This window comes from Xenopus laevis, chromosome 6S (assembly GCF_017654675.1).
Source record: "Xenopus laevis strain J_2021 chromosome 6S, Xenopus_laevis_v10.1, whole genome shotgun sequence".
In the NCBI taxonomy this organism is placed as follows: domain Eukaryota; kingdom Metazoa; phylum Chordata; class Amphibia; order Anura; family Pipidae; genus Xenopus; species Xenopus laevis.
The window spans coordinates 83,672,849-83,686,849 of NC_054382.1; the positions used below are offsets into that span (position 1 = coordinate 83,672,849).

General features: G+C 41.6%; 1 protein-coding gene across 1 annotated transcript; it reads left to right on the plus strand.

Moving 5' to 3' along the window:
- The first annotated feature begins 298 nt into the window (after positions 1-298).
- On the plus strand, positions 299-1,032 carry LOC121395252 (protein spinster homolog 1-like). The gene is made up of 2 exons (XM_041568289.1): positions 299-572; positions 691-1,032. Exons 1-2 carry the CDS (start codon positions 324-326, stop codon positions 844-846), a joined length of 405 nt encoding a protein of 134 aa, XP_041424223.1. The 5' UTR covers positions 299-323; the 3' UTR covers positions 847-1,032.
- Positions 1,033-14,001: the final 12,969 nt, after the last annotated feature.

Below are 14,001 nucleotides of genomic sequence, written 5' to 3' on the forward strand. Positions count from 1 at the left end.
ATCGACATAGAGAAAGGGGAAAAAGAGAGAAGGGCACCGTTTCGATACCTCTGTGCGAAGGTTACACTGCTCATACTTCTCATTATCAGATTCGTCCATTACATGGACACATATCTAGCTGAAGGTAAGACAGGGGCTGGAAGGAAGAAATACATTTTCTGAAGGTAACAGAACCACTTCACTACCTGTACTAACGTGTCTATATGGTACTTTGTTCCTCTTACAGGTGTTATGCCGCTGATTGAAGCAGAATATGAACTCTCCATTGACAAAGTTGCGAGAGTAGAAACATGTAAGGTCACATTCCTTGGACTTTCTCTCTTATGGATATACTTATCATTCCCTCTTTCTGTCTGTCTGTAGCAGATTTCTCTTTTAGTCAGTTGTGGGCTTGGTCCATGTCTGAAGCTCACAATATTCTCTCTCTTCCTTCAGGTTTTGCTATTGTTTTTGCCTTGGTCAATCCATTCTTTGGACATCTATCAGATCAGATCAGCCGGAGGACCCTCATGTGTCTGGGAGTAACGTATTGGACTCTGTTTGTTGCGAGCTGTTCCGTAATTCCCCAGGAGGTAAGAGTCGATGTATTGGATGGTCAATGAGATTTCACTTCGCGTATAACCTGTACTCAGTAATATTAATTCTTCATGAATCCTAACTTATAAAAATTTGTACCCTCTTATCCTTTAGTGGGGTTGGACCATCCCTTTTATACGGAGTGCCGTGGCCGCAATAGAAAGTTTTTTTGCAGGCATTTCCCTGACCCTGATTGATGACCTGTGCCCACCTGAAAATCGTCGAGGGACTTTATGCATGTTTAACAGTGTCAGCTATATAATGGGGTAAGCTGCAAGTTGTACCTGGATTCCTGCTACATTCCTTTTGGTTTGTGTGTGGATTCTGTTATATTAACCCTGAATCTCCTTGGTTCTGTTACAGTGCCTTTGGGATCGTTGTGGGAGCAATTGTGCCAGTCTACTTAGGCTCAAACTGGCGTCATGCACTGCAGGTAAGGAAAATTCAACCGGGTTCCATTAATTATATTGGGGTGATGGGAAGATACAATTGAATATTGGCTAAACATTAAGAGATAAATAAAACAGTGGTTATTGTGAGATATTAGCCTTTTATTATCAGTTTAGTTGATTGGATACTCTACATGAAAAGACATACATGGCTGGGTACTTAAGTGCTGTTTTCTTTGGACACAGGCAGTTGCAGGTTTGGGATTAGTGTGCCTAGTGTTGCTAATCTGTTTCATGAAGGAACCACCTCCTAGATGCTACACTGAGGACCACAGTGATGACCCTCAGATGCAGATCCTCAGTTTCCAATATATTTGGAAGTTGACCTCCTCCTTCTTCAAAAATCTGAGGATGCTATTTAAAATGTGAGTATTATTTATGATAAATAACAATCAAATGGAAAATTGCATAAGATGTATATTTTACTAATCCCTCTCCTCCACTTTCAGACGGAGCTTTGTTTTTCTCACCTTCGCTTCATGGTCCGTGACGTTCATTAATGAAGCCATGTTTGCCCTTGTTCCTGATTTCCTGAACCAAACCAGGGCCGTGACAAGCAGTTTGTTTCCCTGTCTGTTGCCAGATTGTTACTACAGCGACTTGTAAGTCTCCAGAACTTGTACATATTTAGGGGCAGATTTATCAAGGGTCGAATTTAGAGTTCATGGGAGTTTTATTAAACTCCCATAAACTCCCAAGAACTCAAAATTCGACCCGCAAACTTAAATTCAATTCAAATCGAATCGTTTTGAATCAAATCTAATTCGATTCATGTTTTTTCTCTAAAAACAACTCCATTTTCAGGAAGGCTGCAAACAACTCCAAATTTATCCCAGGACGTTCCCCATAGGTTAAAACAGCAATTCGGCAGGTTTAAGGTGGCAAATAGTCTAATTCAAAGTATTAAAGGGCCAGTACATGATACATTTCTATAATCAAATTAGAATTTTTTTTAAAAACTCGAATCAAATTTTAACTATTCCCTAGTCAAATTTCACTTTCACTTCGACCATTGATAAATCTGCCCCTAAATGTGTGTTTACCAGTCCCATTATGAACAAGCCTTGCTATGGTTTAGCAGATAGCTTTTAACAAGTGCACTGTATTGTTTAGGATGTATATTAAATTGTTTCAGTTCAGGATCTGAGAAGTTATTATTAGAGGTACATTATACAGTTTGAACAATATAATAAACATTCTTGTCTCTTTGTCTCCTTCTAGCATGATCTATGGTTTGATGAAATACATGGCTGACATAGTGGGGATACAAATAGGAATGGTGATCATCACTCGGTGGTTCAAGATGTATCCATTCGCTGATCGATTGGTATCCGGTTTAGGACTTTTGGCCTCTGGATCTTTCATATGCATCTTCCTTTTCAGTGTAGAAATCAGCTTTACCCTTGCCTATGTGAGTTATATCCATTGAATTTAAGACACAATAATGTTTGTACTCCCAATATCATGGGATGTTGAGATTGAGAGAAGGTGATAGCATGAAGCTAATTAACTTAGATTAGAAATAGATTATTTTTATGGCCCCAGTTCTACATGAATGGTTTAAAATATTACTAACACTCGAGGATAAGTTAATAAAAGTGATTTGAGAGCCAACCTTAGAGATGACATCAACATTGGCACCAATAATTGTATTAAATTATTCCATTTAGATGTGGGTTCATTTTATATTTTTATCTCACCACCCTACTCTCTCCTACAGGGGTTCATCTTTGTAGGTGGCGTTCTACTGAATATAAACCAGGCTGTAGCTACTGACATGATACTGGTAAATATATCTCTTGAAGAACTTTTTCCTTTCATATCCTGGTTTACCCACAGACAGAATCATAGTGTTTGGGTCCTAAACATCGGGTTTATATGCTTTTTTATTGATAACGTAACCCCATGTTGGACACCAATAAGCGCAAGATATGATATCAAATAATAATAATGGCAGTGACCTCTTCCCTGATAATCCCTTCTTTTCTCTCTTGCCAGTCGGTAGTAATGCCAAATTCCCGTGGCACAGCAATAGCCTTGCAGTCTTTTATAGCACAGTTAGGAGGAGGGGTATTTGCCCCATTTATCATTGAGAGGGTAAGTGCATTTGATTCCCCTTAAGATTTTAAACTCTAGCAAACCCAACCTTTTAGCTTTATATCTGAGCCACTGTAAATGGTTTGTTATCAAAGTGTCTCTCTGCTGTGCAGTCCTGTGTAATATATCACCACTTTATAAACATGCAACAATTAACTTCTATGTCTTTTATCAGATTTCTGAGGTGATCCAGATGTGGCAACCAGAAACCAGCCCAATGCACTGCTTGCAACAAGCCTTGATAATATTGACATTACTGGCAGTGATTGGAGGATGCTTCTTCCTCTGTACAATCTTTTATGAAGAGGATCGGAAAGTAGTTGAACAGGCCCGCACCCCAAGCCCACCACCTGAATTGTGAGTACACAGTATAGGTTAATTAATGCACAATGGATTATAGGAAAGAATGAGATTTTTATGACGTATAGATGACAATGTAGAGACTGGAAGGCAGTGTTCGGTAGTATAAATTCCATGAAGGATACCATGAAGGTAGCAGAGGGTGATTGGTAGTAAAAAGGGTTGTTTATGTTGGGGTCTGTGTGGAGCTATTCCTGTCAACTACCTCAAATTTCCAAATCAAAAAGTTGTCTATCACAGTAAAAAAAAAAATAGAGGAGCTTATTGAGGATAAGCAGAAGAATGGGAATATTGGGTTATGCCAACACCAGCAAAAATGTATGACTTGGAGTGTTTGTAGGTAAATATACAGAGGTAGAGGTACAGGATGGAAGTATAAATCTCAAAGATTTTACTTTTTGCTTCTTTATTTTTCCACTGACAACTCAGGAACCTACAGGACATACTGGTGTACGACTCTGAAGATCCTGGATATGCTGCTCAGCCTTCTCTAGAATTGGCTCCTGAGTCTCCAGATTCTGCTGCAGAACTACCTGCTCAGCCCCCAGATCTTGATACATGCAGGTTCTGCTGCTTTCCCTTTCTAGGACTGGCTCCTAAGATTTCAGATCCTTCTCCAGAGATACCTGCTCAGCCTCCAGATCCTTCTCTAGGACTGGCTCCCGAGCCTCCAGATCCTGCTCCAGAACTACCTGCTCAGCCTCCAGATCCTTCTGTAGGACTGGCTCCCAAGCCTCCAGATCCTGCTACAGAACTACCTGCTGAGCCTCCAGATCCTGATACATGCAGGTCCTGCTGCTTTCGCTTTCCCTTTCCTAGGACTGGCTCCTGAGCTTCCAGATCCTGCTCCAGAGATGCCTGCTCATCCTCCAGATCCTTCTCTAGGACTGGCTCCCAAGCTTCCAGATCCTGCTCCAGAACTACCTTCATTAATGAAGCCATGTTTGCCGTTGTTAATGATTTCCTGACACGAACCAGGGCTGTGACAAGCAGTTTATTTCCCTGTCTGTTGTCAGATTGTTACTACAGCGACTTGTAAGTCTCCAGAACTTGTACATATTTAGGGCCAGATTTATCAAGGGTCGAATTTAAAATTCATGGGAATGGGAAACACATGAGGGAAACGAGGTGGGTGGAGAACAGGGAGGAGAAAACTATAGACAGGGAGAACACCTGAACATATAGCATAGGAACCAGGGCCAGCCCTAAGAGCCTCCAGTGGCTCATGGAGTTAGTGCAGCACACAGGGTTCAAGTCCCGGGCTGGTCCTTACATTACCCCCCCCTTGAGGATCGACCACCGGGCAATCCCAAAGTCGAATGCCCCCCCCCATACTTTTTAGTCCAATAAGTGGAAAACTACTAGGACCCGGAATGGGAGCATCAAACCTCTCCATCAAACCTCTCCAGGATCAGGGACCAGAGCAGAAACATCACAGGCACCCATTACAGGTGGCGGACCAGGAACCAGGAGGCACCCATTCCGATAAGAAGAAAAGAGGTTCCACCTAAATATTCGGAAGGGGTTTTTTACAGTGAGAGCTGTGAAGATGTGGAATTCTCTCCCTGAACCAGTTGTACTGGCTGATACATAAGATAGCTTTAAGAAGGGGTTGGATGGCTTTTTTGCAAGTAAGGGAATACAGGGTTATGGAAGATAGCTCATAGTACAAGTTGATCCAGGGACTAGTCCGATTGCCTTTTTGGAGTCAGGAAGGAATTTTTCCCCCTCTGAGGCAAATTGGAGAGATGGGTTTTTTTTGCCTTCCTCTGGATCAACTGCCAGTTAGGCAGGTTAAAAAAAGTAAAAAGGTTGAACGTGATGGACGTGTGTCTTTTTTCAACCTAACTTACTATGACAGGATCTGTTAAATGGAAATTTGCTGGAAATTAGAAATTGTGTAAAAAAAATAAAATAAAGTATTCATTGCACAGATACTTCATTATGTTTTTTGTCAATCATTTTAAGGAACAGTAACACCAAAAATGAAAGTGTTTTAAAGGAATGTCAATATAGTGTACTTTTGCCCTGCACTGTTAAAACTGGTGTACTTGCTTCAGAAACACCACTATAGTGTATATAAACAAGCTGCTGTGTAGCCATGGGGGCAGCCATCCAAGCACAGGATACACAGTAGATAACAGATAAGTACTACTATAGTTTATATCAACAAGCTGCTGTGTAGCCATGGGGGCAGCCATTCAAGCACAGGATACACAGTAGATAACAGATAAGTACTACTATAGTTTATATAAACAAGCTGCTGTGTAGCCATGCGGACAGCCATTCAAGCACAGGATACACAGTAGATAACAGATAAGTACTACTATAGTTTATATAAACAAGCTGCTGTGTAGCCATGGGGACAGCCATTCAGACACAGGATACACAGTAGATAACAGATAAGTACTACTATAGTTTATATAAACAAGCTGCTGTGTAGCCATGGGGGCAGCCATTAAAGCACAGGATACACAGTAGATAACAGACTAAAGATTCTGAAGAATCATATTGTATACTACAGGGCTTATCTGCTATCTGCTGTGCACCTTCTGCCTTTTCTCCTTTTTCAGCTTTGAATGGCTGACCTCATGACTACATATCAGCTTGTTTATATAAAGTATAGTTGTGTTTCTGAAGCACCTGTCCTTAGCCCTTAGATTGATACTTAGTGGAGCTATTGGGGGACGAGGGCTGTATGGGAATGTGGAGACTGTATAAAGGTATTGGGAGTCTGAATAAATCTGGGCAGTATTACAGACCCTGTAAGGACATAGCGTAGAATTGTGCATTGGTGGGGGGGTGTAGAGTAACAGAAATGTAGTTGCACAGGGGTTTTGGGGAAATAGAAGAGGTAAAACAAAGTATAGTAGCAGGCTCAGACTGGCAATCTGTAGAAAGTCACTATTTAGTGGGCTGGTGTTTGGGCCTTTATGTACTTGTAATGCCAAGGCCTATTTTGACTCCAAGTCCAGACCTGTATAGTTGTTTCATTCAGTTACAAGGAGCGTTGTCTATTAGTACAAGATGGGAAGTATTGATGTATGGGGAGAGTGAAACATGGAAGTATGTTGGTTGTGTAGTATTACAGAAGGGGAACGAGTGAAGTGAGGGACATGCAGTCCTACAGAATGGGAAATATGGGTTAATGGTGGCTGTGTAAAAGTACAGGATGGGAAAAGCAAATGTATGGGGGGGTTGTGTAGCTACAGAAGGAATAAAACAAAATGCAATTCTTTTATTGATTTCAGGAGCTCAAAAATCATATAACCAGTTCTAAAACTGAACATGTCTAAAATTCCTTTTAATTTGTTCTGCATCTTATGGTCAAATACCACTTCCCATTCTCCTGCATTCAGCTTTTGCTGAACCATTTCAGGCATTTTTTATGTAGGAGTGATGACAGGGTGGCCAGTAAATTTGCCTCTGACTTTCATAGCCATCTGGGCCTTCTAATAGATTGGCACAAGATTCCCCATTTTAATGTAAATTAGGCTACTAGCACTAACCAGCTACTTGCATGCAGTACATACACTCTAAGAGTCAATATCAAGAATCAAGAGATATCTTCTATATGAGGGGAAAAAAAATCTCCATTTACCCTGATTACTCTTCAACCCTACAAAGGAAGTAAAACACATTTGCAGGAGTGAAGTGCAGATTGAGAGACCTCCAATTGAAATATGTGATGCTGTATCCAGGCAAACTGAGTATAGTGGATGGCCCCAAAGCTGTTTTCTTCACCTCACCTTAAGAAGCAAATTCCTGGCGGGACCAGAGGACCAGCCAGAACCCTCGGGCCAGCCCCAGATGCTGATTCCATTGGTAGTAAAGGAGCCCTATCCTTCTATGTTTGCTAATTTTTTGGGCCTCAGTTGCACAAGAGAATGATTGTGGCCATATCTATATGGGGTGCACAAGCCACAACCATAAAGTTAATCTGCATTATACACAGCCCATCCTATCCGGACCCTAAAGGGGGTTAAATACTAAAACCAGTCCCTGCACCCTTTGAACAAGTATATGATGCCCTATATCCGGTGAACTGAAACACCACCACCAGAGTCCTATTGAACATATAGAGACAATGGGGTAATTTAACGGGCTCCAGCCACTATTGTTTAATTGTTTACATTTTTTTTTCAACATCAAGGCTGACTTAAGACCAATGGCATACGTGGTGCTGCCCTTGACTTAACTGTTCCCAATTTCCATGGGTGAAACACCCCTGAAAGTGTCTTACAGGTTAAGTTTTGGAATAATGCCCGCCAAGTTGGGAGGTTGGGCAGGGTGGGAAAGGGGTTGGTTTTGGGCAAATCCTTTTTGGGGGTGGGTGATAGGGTAATTGATATGATGGGTTATTTCTGTTTTTTTTGTATTTACATAACTGCTACTATGTGATTGATGCTTTTCCTGGTGCGGAACGTAATCATCCAGTTATAACACCCCTCCTACACACAAATGGCATCCTATAGCTTTATGTCCTGGAATGGCTGGGGACTTAATTCCAAATATAAGCACAGCCTTATGTGGACATATCTGTAACATTATCCACCCACCATCCTGCTCCAACAGGAGACCCACCTAGTGGGCCAGAAAGTTCTCACCCTCAGGAAACCATGGGTGGGGTGGGCATTCCACACCTCATTTTCCACTCACTCCAGAGGAGTGTCTATCCTTATAAGGAAAAATCTCCCCTTTGAATTTATCAAACTAATAATGGCCAATATGGCAGAGATATTATAATGACTTGCCTTATTGCAAATAAACCCTTGACAGTGGTGAATGTGTATGCTCCACCTCCATTTAATATTGCCCTATTTGAACTCATAGGGAAAAACTTGCCGACCTGCCTCCTGCACCAACCTGCATAATGGGGGATATGAACCAAGTCATGGACCTGTCCAGCGATTGGCTACATTCCACCACTATGGGCCCCACACACCTAACACATTGGGCAAACGCTCTAGGTCTCTCTGATGTGTGGCAATGGAAGCACCCTGGCACTAAGGCCTACTCTTGTCACTCTACCACACAAAACATTCTCCCAGATAGACCTAGCCCTCACAACACCTGAGGTACTTCCTCTGATGCAACAAATCTCCTACCTACCTCAGTCCCTATTCAATCATTCCCCCCTCCAAATGATACTATAATGTCTCCCCCAACCCCCAAACAAGCTGTGGCACCTAAGCCCTCTCTGGCTTAATAACCCAGACATAGCTGAATCACACAAAAAACTTACCAAGCATATTGGGAAATAAACTCAGGGTCTACCTCACAAAACATGTGTGGGAAGCCTCTAAGGCTGCCACCCGGGACTCTCTTATCATACTCATTGCCCAAACTAGGAAAGCTGCCAAAGAAGGAGTTGAAAAAGCAGAGATAAAACTGCTAGAGACCAAAGAGCTCCACTTCTCATACATACTAGCAGGTGCGTAAAGCCGAAGCAGCCTTAATTTGGGAAAACACTATAACCACAAAAAAAGCCCACAGTTCACAGTGAATCTTTGATCAATGAGACAAACCTCTTCAGCCATACCAAGAATTCTGACCATGATTGGCTCTATGGTACACAAACCACAATTGATAGCTGAAGCATTCACCAAATACTACAAATCTCTGTATAGGTACTCCACCTCTTGCACCACACCACAGCTGAATCAATTCTTAGATTCCATAGCCATACCTAAACTATCTCCAGCAGAGAGTGCTTGGCTTGACACGCCCATCACCATTAAGGAGGTGAGGTCGGCAATACAAGACCCCAGGATTAGATGGGCTCCCCCCAGATTGGTACAAGTCTCTAGATGATTTAATCTCTCCCCATCTTCTTGAAACTTTTCAGGCTGCTTGGAACTATGGGTCCCTGCCACCATAATTTTTAGAAGCCCTAATAATAGTTATCCCCAAAACAGGATGGGACCCCTCCCTGGACCCCAACCTATGAAGTTCATTCCCCCCACCCTATGTAGTTTATATCAACCAATATCTCTTATTAACAATTACGCAAAAATACTAGCCGCTTACATGGGCCACCACAGATCTGATACACCAATCAGGATTTATGTCAGGGAGGGCAACGGACTTCAACATCTGACGCCTCTTTACAAACCTCCAGATATCCGACACCAACAGCAATACTAGACTCAGAAAAAGACTTTGATTCGGTGGAGTGGGACTACTTCTGGCAAGTACTTCACACATTTTGTCTCGGAAATAGATTTATACAATGGTTTAAACTGCTCTACAAGTCCCCAACAGACAAAATGAGTGAAAAATGTCATCTCTGAACCTTTCCAGCATGAAAGAGGAAGTAGACAAGGCTGCCACTTCTCCCCTGTCCTCTTTGCAATCGAACCCCTAGCCATTCTGATACTTGATTGTCCATCCATACAAGGGTTCCAATATGCTAACATTACCAAAAAGGTGTCCATCTTTGCAGATGATATCCTTATATACCTAGGTGACTCTTCTGCTCTTCTGGCCACAGTCCAGAGCTTTGGGATATACTCTGGGTTAAGAATTAATTGGGAAAAGTCACAACTCTACACCATTGACTCTAATCTCCAGCACTACCACCCCCAGGCCTACGCCTAAAGTGGTCCAACTCTTTCAAACCCCTGGGTGTTCACATACACACAGACCCACACTCCTTAATACAACAAAATCTAGACCTAATCATTGACTATCTCTGGTACCCTTAAACACTGGGCCAATCTCCGCTGACACTATGGGGGGGTGTAAATATAATCAAAATGATCTACCTACCTAAACTTCTGTACATATTCCATAACATCCCATCCTGGGAAAGACTGATGCCCCTATTATAAAAGGGTGGCTGGCCTTCCAACACTTCTACCTCTATTACCTGGCCTCCCAGATCTACTACATGCAATGGTGTTTCTCTGCCAACCCCTACATTCCCAACATGATCCTCCAAGCCTTTATCCTCCTCTCAATTGAGGGCCTTGGTACCTACCCCTACAGGCAGCCTTCCAACATGATGACTCTACCAAGCACTCTCTTCACCCCGCACAAAGCATGGTTTATGGCACTAAAACTCCTGGGCCACCCGGTACCACACCTGTCACCCAACCTTCCCTTGTGGGGCAACTCACTACTTCCTGTACTGGACTATTCTAGGCCTTAAAAAGCTGTCTGACTTAATTCCAAATGGGCAGTTTCCCATATTCCAAGACTTATAAGAGCAACTTCCTGGTCAACAAATCCAACTCTATAGGTACTTGTCTGAGGTACCAGCTCAGACATGACTTTCAGGCACAGTTCCACACTCTTACCCCAACAATGTCCATGGTCAATATAGAGGATGCTCTCTACCACCCCTCCCCTACTAAACTACTGTCTAGACCAGGGGTCCCCAACCTTTTTTACTCGTGAGCCACATTTAAATGTTAAAAGAGTTTGGAAAGCAACACAAGAATGAGAAAGTCCATGGGGATGTCAAATAAGGGCTGTGATTGTCTGTTTGGTAGCCTCTATATGAACTGGCAGCCTACAGGAGACTCTGTTTGGCAGTGCACCTGGTTTTTATACACCAGAAACTTGTCTCCAAGCCTGGAATTCAAAAATAAGCACCTGCTTTGAGGCCACTGGGAGTAGCATCCAAGGGGTTGGAGAGCAACATGTTGCTCACAAGCTACTGGTTGGGGACCACTGGTCTAGACTATATCAGAATATCATGGTAATGGTCAAACCCCCCTTTGATAGAGCCTACCTCCTATGGATACAGGCTATTCCGGACCTCAACCATGAGATGTGGGAGGATGCAATAGAAACGGCCTACAGTTTCTTAATCTCAATAAGGGACAGACTGATACAATATAAGATTCTCCATCAAGTTTACATAACTCCTCTTAAGCTAAAAAATAATTGAGAAAAGTCAAGATGATCTGTGCCCTGATGTAAACTTCCAGGTGCTGACTTTATCCACGTGATCTGGTCCTGTCCCCGGTCCAGTTATTCTCGACCAAGGTAATGGAGACCCTAGCCACTGAACTGGGCACTCCACAGATAGTCGACCTGGTGGTATGCTTACTGGGAGTTATTGATGATCCAATATCAAGCAACACTGCTAGAACTTGTTTATGCTCCCAGGGGGGTCATTTATAAACTTCGCGCAGGGCAGATTGGTTCGCAAAGTAAATAGATTTGCCCTGCGCATGGTTATATTTATAAAGCTGAATAAGAGGGTGCAAACAGAATTGCAAATTTTTTTTTCACAATGCGAATGTCTATAGGAGCTTCTTAAATATGTCACAATTCGCAAATTGTGAATAATTATGTGTACACTCTGTGACTCATTTACTTTGGTGGCGGATAAAATATTCGCAAAACAATTTCGCAAACTGCGAATTTAAGTTACTGTCAACGCTATTTTCGCACACAACAACCTCGTACATTCGGTGCGCTCGCGCATACTCCCGTCTCATTTGCGCATCATTTGCGAAAATTTATTCACAATGCGAATTCGCAAAAAAACGGAAAGACGGGCAGAGCAGTGCAATATATTTGCGTTCAGGAAAAAACACGCGCAATACAACCATTTGTGAAAAATATGCGCTGCGCTAACTTTATAAATGAACCCCCTTATGTTCAATGCAAAAATAAACAGTGATTATGCACTGGATGGGGAATACCCCTCCTACCATACCCTTCTGGAGACAGCTGATAGATGGAGCTCTTCCATTAATTAAATTAATGTATGAAACAAGAGGGGCACCAGAAAAATTCAACAAAATGTGTGGGGGCCTGGTGTGACCCAGACTTCCTGGAATACATACATACCTCCCAACATTTTAGAAATAAAAAGAGAGACAAAAAATTTTTTTGCATGTAGTGCAGCAATTTTTTTTGACCACACCCATTTTGTGGCCGCAGCCCCTAATTAACATGTTCATTTTACAAAGTTTGGCAGGTTATAAAAATTTTAAAATATTTCTCCTTATCTAAACTGTTAAAATTACTTATTTTCTTATCTCAAAATTGTTATAAAGCATCTTAGTTGCACCTGTTAGCTGTACTGGCCTCTCTGCCAAAAGCCAATTAAGTTAGAAACTTTTTTTCTTTTTCTGGTTGTTCAGTGCAGAGAAAAGAGGGACTTTCCAGTACAAATGAGGGACCTCAGGTGAAGTTGTCAAAAGAGGGACTGTCCCTCTGAAAAAGGGAAAATTGGGAGGTATGTGTGCACATGATCAGTCCCAAGTCTCTGGCTAAAGCTACAGTATTATGTAGTAGTTGAACTATAGGTAAGCACATTACTAAGAGACTACTACAAGCTAATTGGTGCAAGATTACAGCTTGGAGGAGACATTGGAGTCTAATTATCATATACAAAACTTATAACTGTCTCTGAGAGTCAGGCAAAGCAGCCAGACAAGCACAGTAACTTCTGGTACATTTAATACAACATGGCAGGTGGGTGTGGCCTTTCCCATTATTGCTCTCAGCTTAGACAGGAAGCGGAACAGGAGTGAGTCATAAGATAATGGCAAAACAGCAGGAATGCCCTTAACCAAAATGGCCACACAAGCAGGTTACTACAATAAGAATAGCCATATCACCTAAAATGATCATATTTATATAAGTTTTGCATACTGTTCTTTCTCTACAATCATTATAAGTGCAGCATTATATTTCTCAGCCATTTGTAAAAACTTCCATTTATGAACCTGTAGTGTTTAACAGCAGCTCTTTTAGGAAATGTTTGTTCATGTTTATTACTATGCAGCACAGGGGACATTAGAGGGCGCCCTCTATAGCAGGTCAGATACTTTGCCTTAGCCATGTGGAGCAGAGCTGGCCACTTCTCATCTTGTTTGTATATGGCAATAAGCTTTGTTCTTATTGGTTCAGGAATGTGACTGACAGTGTTGCTTCACAGAATGGTTATTTTATCTGTTTTGTGAAACAAAACTGTCATTTTGTGGAAAGAATGAATCCTGTGCTATAAAATCTTGCTTTCTGTCACAGATATCTATTTAGTCATTCAAATCTAGCTTGACATGCACTAGTTAGTTACACTATTATATATTATGTCCAACTTTGTTTTTACATAATTCATTCTGTAAGTAACTTTGCACATAAGTGTGTCCGTTACATGGAGGTTATACATTTGTGAGACAGATTGCTTGTTAAACTGTACAGAATGGAGTTTCTGATATAATGACATCCTTTTGTGCACTAACCAGATTTTGTTTTCATTCTTAAATAGAAATAAGTCTTTTGTATATTTTTTTTCTCTGTGTATGGTCACAAATACTTATATACCATGAGAGACATTCATTCTGTGTATTAGGGATAGTTTTGTATACAGAATGTATTTGGGACAAACGGCACCCCATAAATTTGAACAGTTCAGATGCTCCTGGATTACGGAGCTGCCAGACTGAAACACTAGAGACAGGAACTTTAAATTTAAATTTTGGGAAAACTGTAAAATATAAAAGATGGAAAGCAAAGTCTTTATTAATGGTAATCTAAAAACAACTGAACTGAA